Source organism: Dasypus novemcinctus, chromosome 12 (genome assembly GCF_030445035.2).
Source record: "Dasypus novemcinctus isolate mDasNov1 chromosome 12, mDasNov1.1.hap2, whole genome shotgun sequence".
Lineage (NCBI taxonomy): Eukaryota > Metazoa > Chordata > Mammalia > Cingulata > Dasypodidae > Dasypus > Dasypus novemcinctus.
The window spans coordinates 31,985,667-32,006,208 of NC_080684.1; the positions used below are offsets into that span (position 1 = coordinate 31,985,667).

At 46.1% G+C, this 20,542-nt stretch overlaps 1 protein-coding gene across 1 annotated transcript; it reads right to left on the reverse strand.

Moving 5' to 3' along the window:
* Window positions 1–285: 285 nt before the first annotated feature.
* COPZ1 (COPI coat complex subunit zeta 1) lies at window positions 286–20,286 on the reverse strand. The gene is made up of 9 exons (XM_004462695.5): window positions 20,203–20,286; window positions 8,995–9,063; window positions 7,606–7,687; window positions 6,895–6,986; window positions 5,586–5,641; window positions 4,120–4,197; window positions 3,905–3,956; window positions 2,596–2,634; window positions 286–1,745 (listed from the first exon to the last, which is right to left on the reverse strand). Exons 1-9 carry the CDS (start codon window positions 20,218–20,220, stop codon window positions 1,698–1,700), a joined length of 534 nt encoding a protein of 177 aa, XP_004462752.1. The 5' UTR covers window positions 20,221–20,286; the 3' UTR covers window positions 286–1,697.
* Between the last annotated feature and the right edge of the window lie 256 nt (window positions 20,287–20,542).

Below are 20,542 nucleotides of genomic sequence, written 5' to 3' on the forward strand. Positions count from 1 at the left end.
GCAGCTGGCTTTGCGGGTGGGGAGGGGAACTCGGTTCTCCAGGACTCCCACTGAGAAAATACCATCTCCACTCCACCCCTGGCGCCAATTTCCAGTTGAGGGGCCAGGACGGAGATGCCAAGGAGGCAAAAGCCCCGTAAATTAGGGACGGAGGGGGGGAGATGCCGGGGGAGTCTCTGAGGTAGGAGGTAAGAAATATTATAAGACGGGGAGTTAGGGGGCTGGAAGAATGGGAGCAGCTGCCAAAAAGACAGCAAGAGGAACAGAAACATCACACAAAGGCAGTTTGGAAAAAGAAATGTTTTACTCCTTTTTCACACAGAGCAGTGTAAAAAGGTGGCTATCTCCTGACTCCATACGACTCTTCCATAAAGATGCCCCCTCAAATGCCCAGTTTTCTGCCCCACTTCAGTCCTGAAGAATTGGCAGTGAGTAGGGGAGAACCCTGAAGTCTCAAGGTTGTTTTGTTTTTGGTTTTTTTTGAACAATTTTTGTGGGAAGTTTTGAGTCAATGGGAAAGATTAGACCCAAAAAAGGGTGTTCCACCTTCCATTTTCCTGGGGAAATCTAACCCCCAAAGGTCTTAAGAAGGGCACCTCTCTCAGCAACCCAGGGAAGAGAAGAGCCAGACCTACTGCTTGGATTTGAGACCACAGCGGAGAGAGGAGAGGGTTAAGCAGCAGAGATTTCAGACCCAAGGCAGAGGAGTGAAATGCTTGTGGGGGAGCTGAGAGGACTGAGAGCCCAGGGGCCCAAGTCATAAATCCCCCACCCCCCACCCCCACCGCCTGGTTTTGAGCTGAAACTCTTCTTCCCCAGACTAGAAGGGAGTTTTTAGTTCCAGGGATTGGCTCTGCTCCAGAGCACAGAAGGGACAAATCAGGCAAATATCCCACGGGTAGTAAAGGTGGAGCGTTAAGGTAGTGGACCAAGAGAACGGACCCTCCCATAATGAACACTCTCAGACCACAGCAGTTTTGAAGCTGTAAGCCAGATCAGGGTGGAGAATACAGCTCTAACTGAAATACAGAATTTTATAAGCCCTATCCAATAAAATTTAAATCACTGTTCTGTCCACTCTGTCCCCTCCATGTAAGCTGTCCCCAATCTCTTTTTCAAGGCTAGAGGACAGAGCAGTAAGAAGTAATAGGAGAAAATGCTGAATCCCGTGAATAGCGCTGAGACTGGAGGCACCTCTCCCCATCCCTACTCATTCTAGAGAGAAAGATTCTCTCTCCCTCCCCTTGCTGGACATATGGGCTGTTGGGATGAAGGCTGGGCAAAGGCAGGAAAACACTCAGCACATTCTTTCTCCTGCTTTGATCTGAACTGTGTCTGCAGCAGAGGGCAGAGAAGTTGAGGAGAAAATATGGGGGGTGGGGGGAAGTAGGAAAACATGGGAACATAATCCAGTCTAGAAAGGAGGGTGTTTTCCCTGCCCTGCATCTAAATTTGCTGGGAGATTTACTCCCAGAACTGTAAGAAGTGAGAGGGGAATAGAAGGGCAGGTATGTGTGGGTATGGGAGCGGAGCACGGGGGCACAGGAACCGGGGAGACAACCACCACAGACAGGATGGAGAGTTAAGCATCCTGCGTGATCCCCGAGATGACCCTGAGCATCGTGGGGGCTGGGAAGAAGTCACAGCAGATATGCGGATGTTGGGAAGGAGGTGAAGAGCCAGCAGCAGCAGAGTCTTCACCGAAGTAGTGACCACTTGATCTGTTCTTTGGCTGACTGTAGCACCTGCAGAGACAAGGGCAGCATTTGGGAAGGCGTGCTTGGGGGGGGCAAGGTGGGGGTGGGAACTGGGGATCTCCTTCCCTTCATTTGTCTTCCTGGCCCTAGAAAAATGAGAAACAGAAAATTCCCAAGGGTAGAGGGATGGGAAGAAGTTCTCTAAGGCCCTAGAAGACTGTCAGTTTGGGAAATTTCAAAAAAATTCAAATCCACTGGGATTTGAATCTTTCAAATCCCAGTGGATACCTCTTCTCTGACAGGAAAAGAGATTTCCCTCCAAGAAAAACAAAACAAAACTGGGAGTTGCTGGACATGTTAAAAAGGGGGGGGGGGAGGGGGTACCACATCCAGATGGACTTCTTGGTTAGAACTGCCAGTGAGTCAAAAAAAAAGAATCCCTCCCTTGTCCCCCCCATCAGGTAGACAATCTATCTGCAGTCAAAAAAGCAGGATTGATCTGCAAAACCTGCATATTCTGGAATATGTATTTCCAGTTTAGTCCTCATTTGAATAATAAGAGAAAGAGAGAGAGAGTGTGTGTGCACACAGACCATCTGCTTAAGGCAAGCCTCTGCTGGGGAATAAATCACTGAATGAGGCAGCAGGCAGGGAGGGTTTGAAGGGTACAGAGCAAGGCTGACAGCCACTGTTCACAGGAAACCGGGATAGGAGTTGGAAGTGGGGGGTAGAGAGCATTTAGCTGTATGAGTCCCAGGTCTCTGGAATGAGAGGGAGACAAGGAAGATGTATCTTCAGTCTCTAGTCCCATTTGGACTTGGTGGGTTGGGCTGGAAAGCTATTCTATCCCCTTTAATGACCCAGTCCACCTGCAGAGGAAGTGAGGAGAAAGTCATACCTGAGACACGGTCTGCTCCGTGAGGGGGACATCTTCACCCTATGGCAGAGAGACGGGGATTCAAATCAGAGAAGGCTGGAGTAAGGCCTGACTGGAGAATGACAGTGGAGAAGGAAGAGGTGGTCCTTTAAACTGAAGCAAATGGCAGAGGCCCTAAACTTCTCAGTCCCTCGGGGAAGGAGTCGTCACAGTACAGCCAAAATTTTACTTGGCCAGAGGCTCTGAGCAAAAAGGGCTCATTTCATTCATACCTCTGTTTTAAGGCAGGAAGCCTTCTTCAAAGATTTATTCTACGCCAAGTAATCAGCAGGTTTTCGGATCCTCAACACCCTCAACTTTGGGGTGGGGGAACTGATCCCTAGTCGGAGAAGACCTTCCCTGAATATCAGTATCACCAGGGAGAGGATGAGGGGGAGCCAGGGGTAGCTTAATGGATACGCAAGGCCTGATGGGTAACGACAGCATGTTAATTTGAAGAAATAAACTGCTGCAACAGCAGCCTGAGAAGAGGAAGGAGGGAGCTAGTGGGGAGGGACCCTCACTCTTGCCACATAGAGACATATGTTAGAGGAGAAGATTAAACTATGCAAATGGAGCCCATGGCAGTTAAGAGAGAAGATTTCCCATTACCCAGCACTGTCAGCCTTCACTCTGTGGAGGTCAGAGCCAGGACATTCTGTGAATGGGGAGATTTGCTTTACTCAGACATCTCTATACCCCCCCCAATTGGTGAGCCCTCTCTGCACCCACTATCATCTCCCCAGCAGACTCAAAGCCTTCTTTGGCTAACCAAGACACCCCTTTCTGATATCACTAGAGCCAAGAAAGGAGCAAGGTTCTGGCAAATAAGTACTTCCTGATGGAGAGGTGCTGTCCTTGATTAATAAGGGACTTTTACAAGACAAGGAGGAAAAAAAAAAGACAAGGAAGACACTCATCTGCTTCAGATGGTTAGGATTCATCCCCGAAGGAGGAATTAGCCAACTTCAAGTTCCTTTATCGTTTCAGAACAATGAATATTGTTTCTTTAATTTCATTTACTCATTCAGTAAATATGTATTAAATGTCCAATTTGTGCAAAAAGTATATGAGATGCTAGGTACCATGTTAGGGGTAAAAATAGGTTCACTCTGTTTCTCTTCTTTGGGACAATGAATGTGAAAGGGAAGGAGGCTATATTCTATGAGCCCCAATCCTGAGATGCATTTAAGTAAAACAAACAAACAAACAACAAAAGAATTCAGCAAGTCTGGCCCTGAAGGGTGTTTGTGAGTAGACAGGGGCTGTAGGGGAACACGCTCCTGCTTACCCTTAACGCCACCCGGTGTACCACTTGCTGAGGATCACTCTCTAGGATCACCCTACAAAGACAAAGAACAGACCATCCTTCACTGTGTCCTGAAGGACCAACTTACGGTGGGGATAGGATCCCTGGCCCCTCAGCCCACTTGCCTTAGAACCGAGGCAGTTACCCCACTCCCTCAGCCCCGATCCAGGGAGGTCGACACAGGTCAGAGAACTCACCCTCCATCCACAATTTCATCCACAGCCAAGAAGAGCCCCTCCATGTTCTCCAGCAGAGCTCGCTTTTCTACATTTTTCCTGAGTCCCAAAGAGAAGAGAAAAACCAGCCTGTGTGTGAAAGGACTCCTGGGCATACTGTCTCAGTGGCAGATCCCAAACCAGACCAATAATTGTGTCCATCACAACCACACAAAGTTGTTAATAAGGTGAAGAAAAATTTTTTTCCCTAATCCACTCTAAACCCTTTCCTACTCTTCGCTGAGTAAGGATCAGAAATGTCAAGAAAGAGACAAAAAAAATATATATATACACACATATACATATAGCCAATTTTTGACTATTCAAAAGTTGATTATCCAGGTCTACCGTTTCTTTCCTACCTGCCATGATGCTGCTCATGACACTGCTTGTGAACACAGACAAGAATGGGTGAAAAAAGGAAAAATAGAGTTAAAAAACTCAATCTGGAAAAGAAAAAACAAAACAAAAAAAAACCCAACTCAAGCTGGAGTGGCAAGAGGTGAGGGAGGGCGCAAGTGTCACCTCCTCGCACTCCAGCTCCACAAACCTCCCGTCTCTCTTCCCTCCCGTCCTCCCTCCCCCCCAGCTCTACTCAAGCCCTGAAAAGCAGCCCAACCAGAGAGTCGCAAACAGCAGGGCCCACATCCACCAGACTCAGATCCGGTGGTTGGTGCATGTGGCTAATCACATCCGTCAGTCTGACTCCTTCACTAGATCACCCAAAATGAAGTCTATTCATTCACCTGGCTAAGAAATAAATCATCCCCTTCCTGAGGAAATCTGAGCCATTTGCCTTGCTGATTTTGTGGGACTGAGAGCGTCTGCTGCTCTGTTCCAGATGGCTGTCTGTACTGGGTTCACTTGGGAGCTGTTGGGGGAATGAAGTTCAGAGTCCTGGATGCTTTCAGGAAAAGTATCTTATATCTCTTCTACTACCCAGCTCCATGGGGAACAGAGGGCTGGTGGGGAGATGGAAGGGAGGACAGTGTCAATGGCACGTTCTTCCTGTTCTAAGAGAAGGGAAAAACTAAGGGCCAGAAATCAAAAGTTGGACTGTTGCCTCCATTCTCACGGTACTGAGGTTTCGTCTGGGACATTTCCCTATACCTGCCTTTTCCCTAACTTATTTTAAAGAATGAAGCCTGGGAAGCACCCTAAGGGTACTTCTTAGGACTCTGATGGAGTCATAGGGAATAAGAGAGTAGACATGAAGGCAAAGATTCTACTCCCTTCTAATTCCCTTCCTTAGCAGAAGAATGATTCCAAGGCAGGGGTACACTCTCCATCCAGTCTCCTTGTCAGCATGGATTACCCTGAGATAAGAAGCCCAACCTCTTACGCTAAATAAACTCCTTGGAGCTTCTGTTTATCCCTTGCAAATCCTGCGGTCCTGAAGAATATAGATACTTTCCCTCCCAAACCAACATCAAGAATGGTCAGCTCACCTTAGCATCTGGCTCAGTGAGTCGAAAAGGCAGTTCAGAACAGCCATGAGCATGAGCTATTGGGAAACAAAGGAAGTAGAAGAGAATAAGGTCCTGAAAACAAAACCCTCTAATTCAGCAAGTATAAAAAGACACAGTTTCACAATGAACCAAAAGTATAAGGTGGAAGTGAGAGCAAGATACGAAGCAGATCTGTACTTTCTCACAGAAATAAATTTTGCTACGATCCCATGAAGTCTCTTTTGTCCAAAATGCTCAAACAGAACTTTCCTGTCATAATCCTCCACATGTCTTCATCAACTGTGTGTTCTCTGATGTCTTAGGTAGAAAAGCCATTAACCAATCAATAGCTGAGGTCAGAGGAAAGCAGCAGAGTGGAAAGAGCACAGGCTTTGGAGTCAGACAGATAAGGGTTTGAATCCCAGCTGAGTCATTTTCCACATGTGTGACTCTGTTGTAAAGTTATAAGGTTGAACCACATGAAACCACCACTTTTGCAGTTCGGCAATGGTCAAATACAAGTAATTTCTTATGGTTCCTCACAGTTCAGTTTCCTCATCCATAAAACAAGGATACCAATGTCTACACCTCACAGAAGTGTTGCAAGGTTTGAATAACAATGAACTTATAGCAATAAGAGCTCAGAGTTATTCCCTCAAGCTTCTACTTTTGCCTCAAATTTTCTAGCAGTAGGAAGGCTTATTTTCACTTCCCTACTCCCCCAGAAGTTGCTACCTGTGGTAAAGAGCTTTTACCTGTATAGGTAGCAGGTTAGGACTACACCTACAGCCTTCCCAAATGACCCATTCAGGACACATGGCTTCAGATATTCATTTAGGGCCAGTTAAAGTGTTGGCTAATTGGCCCAAACTCGGTCAGGTGCAGACCCTTCACAGCAAGAGCAGGCATCCAGCCCCCTCCCCCAACCCTGCCCACACCTCGGGGGGAAAAACAAAACCTATTGACACAGGGCCATTGATATTGTATGCTAGCATGTATTAAAATATATATGGGTGGAGCGGGTGGAGCTCAGTGCTAGAGTGCCTGCTACCCATGTACGAGGTCCTGGGTTCAATCTCCAGTACTACATATAAAAATATATGGTCTCCTACATGGAAATAAAAGGAAAGGAACTTCCTTTCTAGGGTGATTCATTTGCTGAGCCACGTTTGTAAAGTGGCAGGATTTCTGACAACTTCACTAGCCCAGCCAGAAGGCAGACAGATAGAGCATCCCTAAGGCCCAGAACCAGTGGTTGGATTTTGCCTGTGGTTTAGGAAGTGGGATCAAAGAGGGTGGGGAGTCTCACCTCATTTTCATAGGAGCTGCCAATCACATAGAAATAGAGATCGATACTGCTTTTATACACCACTGTCAGGCCTTCCAAGAGGGCAATTTCACCTGGGGAAGAAAAGTGGAAACAGTGGGTAGCCTGAGATAAGGAGGCAGGAGTCACCATGAATTCCTGCTATCCAGCTCTTTTGGGTTGTGGTGAAGGCAGGTCGTAATGACCCCCAAAGATTGAAGGGCACCTGCTTTTCCTTTTCTGGAGGTAGCAAAGGAAGGAAAATACAAAGTTGGGGGAGTCTAAATGTTTCTTTTCCCCTCAACAGCCTCCCTGCCCCCGCCACTACCCCTCATTCCACTCCTTGTATATAAGACAGGATACTAGTCAATCCTTCGGAGGTGAAAATGCAGAGCGGTCACCTTTACAGACTTCCATTTACCTGCCCTAATGGATGCGGTACAATAAGCAGAGCTGCAGTTAAATTTGTCAAGTGAGGCTCATAAATCCAGGGACTAGACAGGTAGCTAACAGCCAACCTTCCAGCACGGTATTCCCGCGTGAGGTACACTCACCTCCCCATTACATTTCTGAAGAGTTTATTATATGAGGGGAGGAGGAAAAAGAGAGAAGAAGGAGGCAGAGTCATTTTACCCTTTCTCCGCAGTCCTACCGCCACCCCCTTCCCACCCTGGTTCCCCCGGCACAGGGAGCAGCGAAAGGAAAACGACCTACTATCAGTCCGATGGGTCTTGTTGAAAATGTTCTTCTCAAAGGTCTTTTGCTCCTTGACACTGGGGTAGGTGTCGTCATAGTACTGGTCAGAGGGAAAGGAGATGGAGTTGGGTTATTAAAAGCTGAGAGCCCAGAATGATTGGTGACTATGTTTTGCCCTGGGTTCTTGGATTTCTCTCCTTCAAGGCATAGGAGGAAGGAGAAATAATGGTGGGGAAAGGGAAGGAGGACTGCGGAGGCAGGAAATGGGTAGTGAGTAATATAAAGAAAAAAAAATTTTTTTTTTCAGGTCCCTGCTGTGAGCACTGCCACCTCACATTTCTAAGACTGTGTGAGGACTGAGGCCTGTGAGCCCTACACAGAGGTTCTGTACCTGCCTGCGTTAGAGGAAGCTCTCCGAGTGCTTCCTAGGAGCGGCCCTGTGTCGGGGAGCAGTGCGGTGGACACAGAAGACACTAGGAGCTCAGAACACTTCTCTCAGACTGCACTCACTGTATGAACCTGAGCAATGGGGAAAGGCCATGAAAACCTCCTCCAAAGAAAGGCAAAGCCTGCCCTGTGCTCTGTCATACCTTAGCTCTCCTTTCTACAAACTGAAGGAGGCAGGAGGCACTCCAGCACATTGCTGAGCCCACTCCCAAGCTCTCCCTGGCAAGAGGGCAGAAAGGCAGGCTGCTAAATCGCTCTGCTCTTTAGGGGCTAATCCGTCGCAGTCAGCTGAAGACCTATGACAGGCCTGGCATTTAGTAACTGGATAACTGTTTCAAAAGGTGTCCTGCATAGTTACATCCAATTACAGGGAGGAACAGCTGGTGAATTCTAAACTAATCTCTACCTGCTGATTGATTTATGCTATGATTGCCCGGAGTTAATACACCAGGGACAGAAGAAATTTCTACAGGAGGGGGAGAATATGGAAGGAGAGGAGAGAGGTGTCCTTTCTCCTCTCTTTCAATAGACCCAAAGTTAGAAATGTCACACTGGGGAAGTCAGGCAACAAGCTTGATGGTGACTGGAGACCCAGTGCTGGAACCCTAAAAAACCCAGGCAGGACTGACAAGGTAAGAGGAGAGGGGACAGGAGTGATGGCACAGACGGGCTGGTACTCATGTCCAGGTGCTGCTTCTGCAAGGAAGGAAGGTTCTGAAGCATTTCCCCGCTCTGATGCTAATAACAAAGGAGGCCAAGGTCTGAGGATGGCAAGTGGGGAAGGAAGGCAGCTAAGGGACAGAAGCAGCTCCGGTTTTATCTGTAGTGGTCAAGGTAGGATAGGAGGATTCTCAAAACTATAGTATCAGGGAATATGAGTTACTAGGGTCAGTCCCAAATTGGAATCTCAGAATTTAAGTCTTTGTCCTGCTCCTAAACAAACCTAAGAGGGAATCTCACCTTGGCAAAAAGTCGATCTCCATCATTGTCCAGAATCAGGATGGCTTTGACAGTATACAGGGAGGGTTCCTGAAGAGATATGAACAAACTTTCAGCCCTGAAGGACCCCTCGACCACTGGCAAACCTTTTCCCCCACTGGGGATACAAGGGGGTACAGTGGTGCCTCTGTATGTCCCCAATCCCAACCCAGGTAGATTTTGACTTTTCCCACTGAGAATGACAAAGTGGTGAGTAAACTGAATTGAGAGAGGGCATTTCAACAAAGGACTCCAAAAGTTTCAACAGAGAAACAGTTGCCCTGAGCCAGCCTCACAGAAGGCTCAACCTAGGTGGGTTGGGCTGTTATTCCCAAATATTATGCTAGAGTTATTTTCCAAATTACCCCCCCTCCCTGGTCTTGTATGCACAGGTGGACAGAAAATGTGACTGGATTAGTTAACAGACACTGAACAAGGCCATTTGAAACTAGGGTTGAATGACCTAGTGTACTTGGAATTTCTGCAGTCCCAATGCAGTAGCAATGCAGAGGCATAAAGTAAGCCTTTCCTAAACCAGCCACACACTGAGCACAGAGAGATGCGCAAGCACAAACGCACACACACAAGCTTGCACGACAGTTCTGAATGCAGCCCCGGTGAGACATCCATCTTCCAAGACCTCTCGTATAATCCCAGTTCCTCCACTACACTCCCAGCCACTAACACTTAGCCTGCTGCGACAAAAGACCAACCTGAATGTTGGGAGCGAGTTAAGAAGCAGTGAGAAGAAGATCTATCTGAAAAACTCTCTGGGGCCTAGAGACAGTGAGCAGGAGGGGAGTTTTCTTTTACTATCAAGAAACAGACTTTGAGGACACTTGCTCTGGTGAAGGAAGCACAGCCCCAACTCTGATGGTTGCAGGCAACTCCTTTCTTCAACTATAAGCATATCATTTTTGCAAAAGTCACAGTGGCCTGGTGTTCTCTTCTCTCCCTGCAACTTCTAGAGAACCAGCTAACTAGGAGGGGCAGGAGGGAAAGAAAGGGAAGGCAGTGGTGTATGCAAGGAAGAAGTTTCCAGCCTCACATTTATTTATTTTCTGATCAAAACTGCTTACCATGGATACCCCTGTGCTATGAGACAAAGCTTTTGCTTTGTTCCCTCCCTTTCCTGTCTTCACAGAAGCCAAACACATTCTCCAGGCATATGTTTACCAAAGACTAAAAGGGGGAGCAGGTGTGGCTCAAGCAGTTGAGCGCCTGCCTCCCACATGGGAGGTCTCCCAGGTTCAGTTCCCAGTGCCGCCTAAAGAGAAAAAACAGACAGCAAGCAAACAACAAAACAGACAGCAAGCAAACAACGAGCAGACAGACAGATGAGGGAGCCACAGGGGTGGGGGGACACCACGACGACAACACAAAGACTAAAGGGTGAGGAGGAAAGAAGGAAAGAATCAGTGTTAAGGCTCCGGAAACTGCAGCTTCTGAAAAGGTTAACTGTTCCATGGGACTCTCCAGGAGGTTTATGGTCCCACATAAAGAATGAACCCAAGCTCACCAGGAGTTAAGAATGGAGTAAAGGGAACCTAGTCTTTGGACAACAAGGTGACAGAGAAGGTAAGCTTTCCCCACTTGAGTTTCAGGGCAGTATTTTTTGTGTTCTGTTCTTTGATTTACCCCAAGGGCCTAGAACAATACCTGGCACATAAAACTCTCAATATTTGTTGAATGAGAGAATAAATGAAGTTTGGGAACAAAGGAAAAGCTTCTTGATGCAGTAAGCATCAAGGAGAACTCTGATAGACTTCCACACACGGGAATTTTCTGGTGGGGCTATCCTGGCTGACCTCTGATAAACACTCCTTAGAGATGCTCACCCTATACACACTAATCTCTGGAATAAACAAGGTGGGAGGAACTCTGCCACCATTCTAGGGAACTCTGTGACTAGTAGAGTGAAGTCCTCTGGAGTCTCACAGAAAAGGTCTCAAGGAGAAGCAGCCCTACTCACTCCTAAATCCCCACAGAAAGGTCTTCCTACAAAGCAGGCTCATTTCTACAGCAACTTGGGTCTTCAATTCACTTAAAGGGGACCACCAATGGGGCTGAATTTCCTTAAGATAAGAAAAGAAGTTCACAGGGAAGGAAACTTAGAGAAAATCATTTTCCCCACAATTTGTTCTCTGGAGATCTTGGGCTCACACATTCATAGTAATCTTACAGAGCTGCCCATTGGTTTAACAAGGGCACTGAGCTGGCATGGCTAACTGGTTCTTCCAGCTATAAGCCTGGCATCCCTAGAAAGAATGGGAACCCAAAGAAAAGAAAAACCCTCACAGCCACCAGCCAACTGGGAGAGTCAATGTGCTTAAGGCCCAACAGGTGTAAAGTGCCTAAAACAGCCAGGCTAGCAGAGAGAAACAGACCCTCGGGTTCTGCTCCTGGCTCTTTCCATGGCTTCCTGGAAGATGTTATCAAAGAAAACCCCCCCAAAAGTGAGAAACAATGGATCTTTCTGGTAAGAATAAAAGACAGGCAAAGGAAGGCAAAGAGAAAGACCAAATTTGGTATATTATAGCTCCAAAGGGGGTAAAGGCACTATAGAAAAGGCTAGTGGTTTGTAACTTGCAAAGGAACCACACTAAATAAAGCTGAGAATCTAGACTAGCACCTAAACATGGCTTTCATTCTCCACTCCTCCGCTACAGCAGGAGCCAGCAGCTTCTCCTTTACTTCTCCTGCCACCTCCTGACTGCAGCTGGTTCCACCTCAGCCTGGGGCCCTTACCTCTCAGGAATGGGGAGGGCCAGAAGCTCCCCTTGTGCCATAAAACCAGCCAATTTAAAGGCCCTAGAAGCCATTACTGATAATGTAATTTCATTTTAAGTTTTTGCAAAGGGCAAATTTATAAATAACTCCTAGCTATTGAGAAATGGGCTTCCAGGACAATGGACTAGGCTTGACCTTGTAACAGATTAAATGCTGATTACTGAGAAAGACCCTAAAAGCTTTAGGGGCATGCTGAAAGAATTTAAAAGGTCTATTCTTTCCTCCCACCCTCAAAATGGGTAGCTGCTAGAAAGCTTTCGAGACAAAGTTCTGTGATGCACTGACTTTCAGAGAGCCACAGCCTGAGTGTATAACAGAACTTCACCTCAAATGCTAATGGTGCCTGGAAATGATGTGTAGGCAGATTGGTTTGTGGGAGGTTGAATGGCTCAGATAGATTTTCTCGTATATCTTTATTATCAAGAAAACTAGAATGCACTCCTCAAGAGAGCTGAAACAACACCAAACAAGCAAGTAGGCTGCTGAAAATGAGTCTTAGATCTCAATCAGGGGTTTCTGAAGCCTGGTGAAAGACATCAACATCTCCCAGTATCCCCTTCCCCAGCACACAGAGAACTGGATGGGAAGACGCATTCCTAGTGCTGCCCCCTATGGACCTCCTGGATGACCTGCAGCTTCCTCAGGCTTATAGTCTTTAGCAAAAATATCAAAAGGCAGCTCTGGATAATAGCTCTCTGGTCATGCATCGTGTAAGTCAAACTAGTACAAGAGGAAAAAGCCCTGAATTAAAGTCTGTTCTATATATATGTAGTAAGAGAACACGTTGGGGAAAGATCTGGATATGCCACCAGAAAAGAAAAGGACAGGGAGAATAGTGTTAGGAGCATGAAGTGGGTTAGAAGGATATTTGGGGGCTATTACTAATTTCTTATTTGATTCATTTAGAGGAGAAAAAATCAAGAAGCCTTTAAGGAGGAAGAAGATGCTACCCACAAGGTAGAAGCACAAGTAAGAATCTGGTGAGATTCCTAGAAAGGAATCTTCATTGCCCATATACAAAGAAATCCCCAAGGCCATGCCAAAGACACCCTGGCTTGGCAATAGGTCTTGACGAATTAGAATCAAAGCAGGATGCTCTTCCCTCAACCCTATTTATAAAGTAAGACAAGTCAGAAACCCTAGAAGGAGAAATTCCTAGCCACCACGCCCAGCCCTACATGGCAATGTAGGGATGTGCCCCCTAATTCTGTGCCAAATTCATTCAAATGAAAAACTCCTCTGGGACTGAGGGCTCCAGTGTGCCAGCCACAACATTTGAAACTTCAGGTGAAGATAAAAGAGGAATTAGCTCAAGTCTTTGACAGAGGAGAACAGTTTTTCACATATCACCTAATGATTTGCTTAGATTCAAGAAGCACAGCTCAGGAAAGAACAGGAGCTGCAAGGACTACAGAAAACTACCCCGCTCACACAAGACCGAATACTGTTATACAAAAGAAACTGAACACGCTTTGGAAAGAACCGACAGCAGGAAGAGACACCTAAAAAGGATATTCCTACCTGACACAGATACTACAACACAGTGTGGAAAGCACAGTCATCAAGAATTCTGACATGGGAAGTGGACTTGGCCCAGTGGTTAGGGCATCCACCTACCACATGGAAGGTCCGCGGATCAAACCCTGGGCCTCCTTGACCCGTGTGGAGCTGGTCCATGCGCAGTGCTGATGCGCACAGAGAGTGCCGTGCCACGCAGGGGTGTCCCCCGTGTAGGGGAGCCCCACGCGCAAGGAGTGCTCCCCGTAAGGAGAGCCACCCAGCATGAAAGAAAGTGCTGCCTAAGAATGTTGCCGCCCACACGGAGAAATGACACAACAAGATGATGCAGCAAAAAAAGAAACACAGATTCCCATGCCGCTGACAACAACAGAAGTGGACAAAGAAGATGCAGCAAATAGACACAGAGAACAGACAACCAGAGTGGGGGGTAAGGGAAGAGAAATTAAAAAAAAAGAATATTAAAAAAAAAAAGAATTCTGACAGGAAAAGCGGACTTGACCTAGTGGTTGGGGCGTCCGTCTACTACATGGGGGATCCGCGGTTCGAACCCTGGGGCTCCTTGACCCGTGTGGAGTTGGCCCATGCGCAGTGCTGATGCACGCAAGGAGTGCCGTGCCACGTAGGGATGTCCCTCGCGTAGGGGAGCCCCAAGTGTAAGGAGTACGCCCCATAAGGAGAGCCGCCCAGTGTGAAAGAAAGCGCAGCCTGCCCAGGAATGGTGCTGCCCCATGGAGAGCTGACACAAGATGACGCAACAAAAAGAGAAACACAGATTCCCATGCTGCTGACAACAACAGAAGTGGACAAAGAAGAAGATGCAGCAAATAGACACAGAGAACAGACAACTGGGGTGGGGGGGGGAAGGGGAGAGAAATTAATAAATCTTAAAAAAAAAAAAAAAAGAATTCTGACATTACCTATAACACACCAGGAGAAAACATCTCTGAATTCCAGAAAACCTGTATTTTAAAATCTGTATTATACCCTGGCTCAGCCATTAACTCAAGTCCTACCTTTCTCTAGGACTCAGCTTCCTTCATCAGAGAAATGAGGCCTGACCTAAATCGGTTAAGGTTAATACCTTTTTTAAGGTATTTGATAAGCTGATGAAATCTAGGTACGTCGTTCCCAGAAAAATACACATTCACACATTTTTATGATTTCAGGGAGACAAGAGACCTGGGTTTAGAATTTAATCTGAGATTCTCTCTGAAGATAATGATGGTGTGGGGATGGTGTGGGTAGGCAGGAAAAAAATGGGGAAAAGAGTGATACGTTTGTAAAACCACCCCCTCCCCTTAGCTTGGTACCCAGCAATGACTTCAATAAATACGTGAGTGGCCTTCATAAATTAATAAGACTGAGGAAACTAACACAGCCACCAGGGGGAGCAAAGGTCAGCACCACACCCGCCCAGCTTCTCGCACTGAACTAGGCGGCTGCGGGATGGGCAGGACAGAGATAATGAGGCCCCCAGTTACTTCAGGAATGCAAAGTCTCAGGCTCTTCCTGAAAATTCAGAAAGTCTATCTGCTAGAGAACATTTCTGCCCAAGGATCACACAGTCCCTAATTCTTTAACCATCTTGGAAGTGCAGAGTCACCGAAATGATGATAAAAGCAGCACTGCTGGGAAGAGAGATAAACAAGCAGAAATCAGACTGTACTCCACACCCTCAGGTTGAGGGCAACATAAGAACTTCCTACCTTCCCAGTTTGTAACCCAGGAGCCCTCATTTAAATATCACTCAGCAAAGGGAAAAATGGGGCCGGGTCCCCAGCTGTCATTTGTATCATGATTTATGCACCTCCCCACCCCAGTTCCTGCAAAGGAAAGGCCAGTCTCGGAAAGAGTGAACTGACAGCCTCTGTGTTCATCTTTCAGTCTATCTGCTCCCCCCAATCAGGACCCGAGGGAGAACTGTTATCCTATCCCAGGTTACAGGCTCCCTCTAAAAGCCAGAGAGTAATAGAAAAGGAGATGAATAAAATTGGTAGAGAAAGCTGTCTCTACCATGGACAGGAAGGTTCCCTCTAACCAGGCTCATTAGAAAGTCTCTTCTGCCCAGAATTGGGGGAGGTAGGGCAGAACGCTGAGTGAGGGCCCTTGCCTGTGGAGGCGGCGTTACCAAGTGAACCACTATGACTCCCTCTTCCTAATTACTCTAGCAGAAGTGGTTAGGTAGGTAGTTTATTCTTTATAACCTTTCCACCCTTCATTTGCCTCCTCTAGCTCCCCTTTTCACAACTAGTTTGCAGGTTAATATCCTGACTCTAACCAGGTTATGTTGACAGAGTAAAGTAAAAAACAGTAGCCAAGTATCTAGATGAAAAGGATCCTAAATCTGCCTCCCAGGAAAGACTTGGCTTCGAGGGTCTGGCTTTCTTCACAGAGAGGCCCCCTCCCCTCTTTTGACTGTGTGACAGCTCCCCTAGACCTTTGATATAATTTATACCTTGCCGGGGACCAAGTCTTTCCCACTACTGTAAAGGAGAGGGAAAAAATATATATAAATACGTCGGAAATCTATAACGAGGTCTTCTTGGAGGGCAAGACATGGGGAGAGTTAGAAGCAGCGTCAATTGCTCTTTGGGGGTTTTAGTTCAAGCCGAGGTCTGCTTCCAGCAATCAACCATTAAAACAAGCTGGCCAGAGTAACAGCACAGTTTATTCTGATCATTTAATGTGAAGTGTCAATAAATTAAACTTCAATCAATTAAACTAGGTGTGCAATAACCCAGATGGACACCCCGACACCAACATAATCACAATAAAAATTTTTATGGCTGCCAGGGACCTCACCGGGGGCAGTGCTGGCACTGCTTGCGCCCTAGCTGAGAAATATATCTCCACAGTGCAGGAATGAGGAGATTGCTTCTCCTAACGAAATGGAGGGGCCAGGCACAGGCAAGGACGCAGCTGGGAAAGGGGCACAGGGGACTGCCAGGGACGAGATGGGAGTGCTTTGGGGGCTTAATGTAATTGATACCTTTGCCCAGAGCAGGGGGAGGAGGCATTTAGGCCAAGTACCTCTACAGTTAGTGCCAAAGGAATTTAACAAAAGCCCCATTAAGATGATTCAGGAAGCAGAGGCCATGGAGCAACATCAACCTCTAAGAGCCATTGATGTACTCTGCATAGGTTCCTCCTCCATATATACACATACCCTTCTGCACTTTGGATGGCCTGACTTGTATGGGACTTAGAATTTGGGATTCGGTCAATGTATTAGGATTAAATGTTATTAAGGGGAGAGAAAGGACAGAATTAGAAGTCTAGTCTGGAAGGTACTGGAAAAGCTCTCAGAAAGTAAATCCAGAGAGGATAGGAAAAATGAAACCCATGAGGAAAATTTTAAGGATCTAACTGTTAGAGTTATTCAGTCTTGAGGGGGGAAAAAGGGGGGGAGGGGCAAGGGGATGAGTCATTATCTTTAAGATTCCATAGGCTATTAATGGAGAATGGTGACCTAAGATCCCTCTCCATTCACCACTGAATAGCAGAACAGAAATAGCAGGAGAGAGGAAGCAGAGTTCAAAGATACAGGCTGGGAACATTATTATTAAGCACTGGGAACTAAGGGAGATGAAAGGGTCACTTTCCTTAGGAACTATAAGGAAGGAGATCTGAGAAAAAGAAGACAAATCTGTTTGGAAGCTAAGGCTGATTACTTAATTCCAGAAAGAAATGTGACCCACTCTAAAGTACCTAAATACCAATAGGGAACCTATTGGTATTTACAAAGTCCCATAATCAGAGCAAACTCTGATCAATAGTTCCACTTGATCATCTCTAGTTTACGCTTCCCTTCTTCTCAACACACTACAGCTGTGTGCCTGGTCAAGGTACGTGAGGACAGAAGTCTCCGATAAGATTTCCCCAGAGGTTTAGCCAAACAAGGAAATAAAAAAGTGAATGGAGATAACTGAAGGAACTCTGGAAGGAGTCTACTCTCTCTAAGGAATGGCTTATTAAACAATCCCCAAGTACAGTAAAAACTCTGCTTCAATAGGAGTAGAGATCTAAAGTGAGATCCAGGGAGTTCTCATTCTTGTCACAATGAAGATGGTGACCTAAGATTCAGGAGATCCTGCTTAGTAGACAGAGGGGATGAGCTGAAAACAGGAGCAGTAAGGAAGGCTGATTCTGAATCAAATAGTGCTAAATTTGCTAGGTCAGTCAGCGTGGAACAGTAGTTAGGAAAGAAATAGAGATTTAAGAAAGATTGCCTGATTTCCAACGAGCGTTCCTTATCTGAACCACAGAACACAAAATTATTTAAGTGACTATTTTCTCACTTCTCCCAATGAATTGTTTGTAACTACTGCCATTCTGGATGCAGTGCAGAGAAGCTGACTCATTATACAATGGATGCCTTCCGGTATCAGGGCTCTTGGAATTCCAGTTGAGAAAGGCTAGAAGGTAGAGAAAAGTACATAAATTCTTAATTTGGGGGCCCCAAATAACTGAATGCAAAGAGCAAAAAATGTGGGAAAGAGCTGACCCAGAGGAAAGAAAATACTATCTTAATATCCCAAGAACTCTAGATGTGTTGGGACTCTGTCACAAACAAAAACTGGTGATTGAAAGGACAATTTTGCATAAAGAGTAAGTAGCAAGCCCATGATCACAGAACCTTCGTAACATCAAAGAGGGACTTGGTCTGGGAAGTTGAAATAACAATCTAAATCTAGTTTTGACACTGTGCTTCCTTGAGCAAGCCCTTTCCCTATGGGGATGGTTGTCCCTAACGCCATTACATAGGTCCTTCATGATAAAAAAAGAAATCATGAGGATTATTATTACTATTATAATTATTATCATTGTGGTAACATAGATACAACATAAAATTTCCCATTTTAACTACTCTCAAGCATACATTCAGTGGTATTAATCACATTCACAATGCTGTACTACCATTACCACCATCCCTTAAAAAAACTCTTTCAATACCCTACACAAAAACTCTACCCACTAAGCACTGACTCCTTCAGTAAGGTTTTTAAAGCAAAGTTCTGAGGCATCTGACCAGGTTAGCAGGAATACTATGAATGCAACAACTTAAGTACAGATTTAAGTGGATATAAGGAAGAAGTGAGTTGAAATAAGACTTTGCTGAGGACGAAGAGGAAACTGAGGTATAAGAAAATGTGACAGGGAAGCAGATTTGGCTCAACTGATACAGCATCCACGTACCACAGGGGAGGTCCAGGGTTCAAACCCAGGGCCTCCTGACCCATGTGGTAAGCTGGCTGACGCGCTGTGCTGATGCACGCAAGGAGTGCCATGCCATGCAAGGGTGTTCCCCATGTAGAGGAGGCCCATGTGCAAGGAATGTGCCCCGCAAGGAGAGGTGCCCCATGTGAAAAATTCGCAGCCTGCCCAGGAATGGTGCCACACACAGAGAGAGCTAAAGCAGCAAGATGATGCAACAAAGAGACACAGATTCCTGGTGCCGCTGACAAGAATACAAGCAGACACAGAAGAATACAAAGCGAATGGACAAAGAGAGCAGACAACTGGGGGGGGGGAGCGAAATAAATTTAAAAAATAAATCTTAAAAAAAATGTGACAAAGGAAGACTTTCACATATACCTCCCTCAATGAACCACAATTCTTCCCTAACTTCATCTCTCTCACTCCTTTACCTCAAGCAGGCTTCCTTCTAAAGACGTGTAGGGAGGTGTCTAAAAATGTCTAAAAACCTCCAAAGAAACCAATCCCCAAAGATCTATCCTGTTAACTGCTTAAAGACACTGGCTAAAAAATATATATATCCTACTAAAAACTACCTAGATTTTAAGCTTTCTACCTAGATTTGACCAATCCATACACTGGCAAAGGGATCACTGCCACCTTTGCCAGTTTTCAAAGAGAGGAATTGAAATCTGTTACTCTCTTTTACCTGATGATGAGGATCTGGATATGTATGTGCATTAGGTCAGAGGAAAAGAAGAGCCTCCTGTAATTGAGTTTAACTCAATTAAGGAAGGTAGCCAGGAGTTATAATTCATATCCTATCATAAACTCATATTCCTAAGTATAGCCCCAAATTAAAAACAGGGTACATTTGAGAGAAATGCTCAGGTCCAGTCTGAAGGAAGAGTAATAGGTATTTTATTGGTTTGAACAAGCAAAATGGGTGTGATGGATAAAGGGATAAATATGCCCCTTTGGCCACCACAATTCTCACGTTGCCATGGAGAGAGATCCAGCATCCCAGATCCTACAGTAAGAATTCCAAAAGTCTAAATGGGGAGGGAAGACGAGAACAGAATAAGGAGTTTGGAAAAGTCTTCTACAATCCTTACTAACTCCTTTCAGGTATTCCAGAATTTGAGTGGAACAATGATTCTTCAGCATGACAGACATATATAATAGAGATTAACCGGAAACCAAAATAAGGAGAAAAACGTTTTTTGATGGAATGTGACAGGGAATGGAGGGTCAAACCGTGACAACCATCAGGAAGAGCCTGTGATGACAAAATACCTGCACGGTATTCTTATAATTTGGGGCGAGTTTGGAAGTTTGAGAAAACTCAAATCAGGAGATCATTCACAATGCAAAGAATTAAGAGAAACCTGAGGAACACTCCCCCGCCACAACTCTGGACGCTTCTAATTCTACGCATCCTAGGAATCCATGTGCTCCCTTCAACTTTCCACCGACTCTAAGCGTTCTCCCTGGCAGGGCTTCCTACTCTGATCCGAGGCTTTAGCTCCTGCGCTAGGCCACTCGCTTATTCCAGGAGTCAGCGGAGCCTTCGGTCCCCGAGGTTTACCCAGCACTCCCCCCTGTCTTCCCTCCAGTCGAGTTGAACCCGACTCCCGGCCCCACTGGACACCGCAGCACCTCGGCAGCCCCTCCGACTCCTACCAAAATCAGCGCCTCCATCTTGCCCCGCAGCTGGTGCCGACGTGGAGCCGCAAGAGCAGCGTCGCCGCTGATTGGCTCTACGTCCCCATTAGACCCCGCCCAGAATAAGGGTCATTGGACTACCAAGTGCCAGAATTGCTCCGCTGGCCACTCGGTGTACTAGGTTTCTTACAGGAAGTAATGTTTCCAACTAGAAAACGCAGATGTTTGATTGTCAGCTGGAACAAGCAATAAAAAGCAAAAACTGCTCAACCGAATGGGGCGGAGGGTTACTGGGGCGCGGCTGTTTCCATGGGGAGCAGAAGAAGCGATGATTAATTTTCCATTGGTAGAGCGGAGG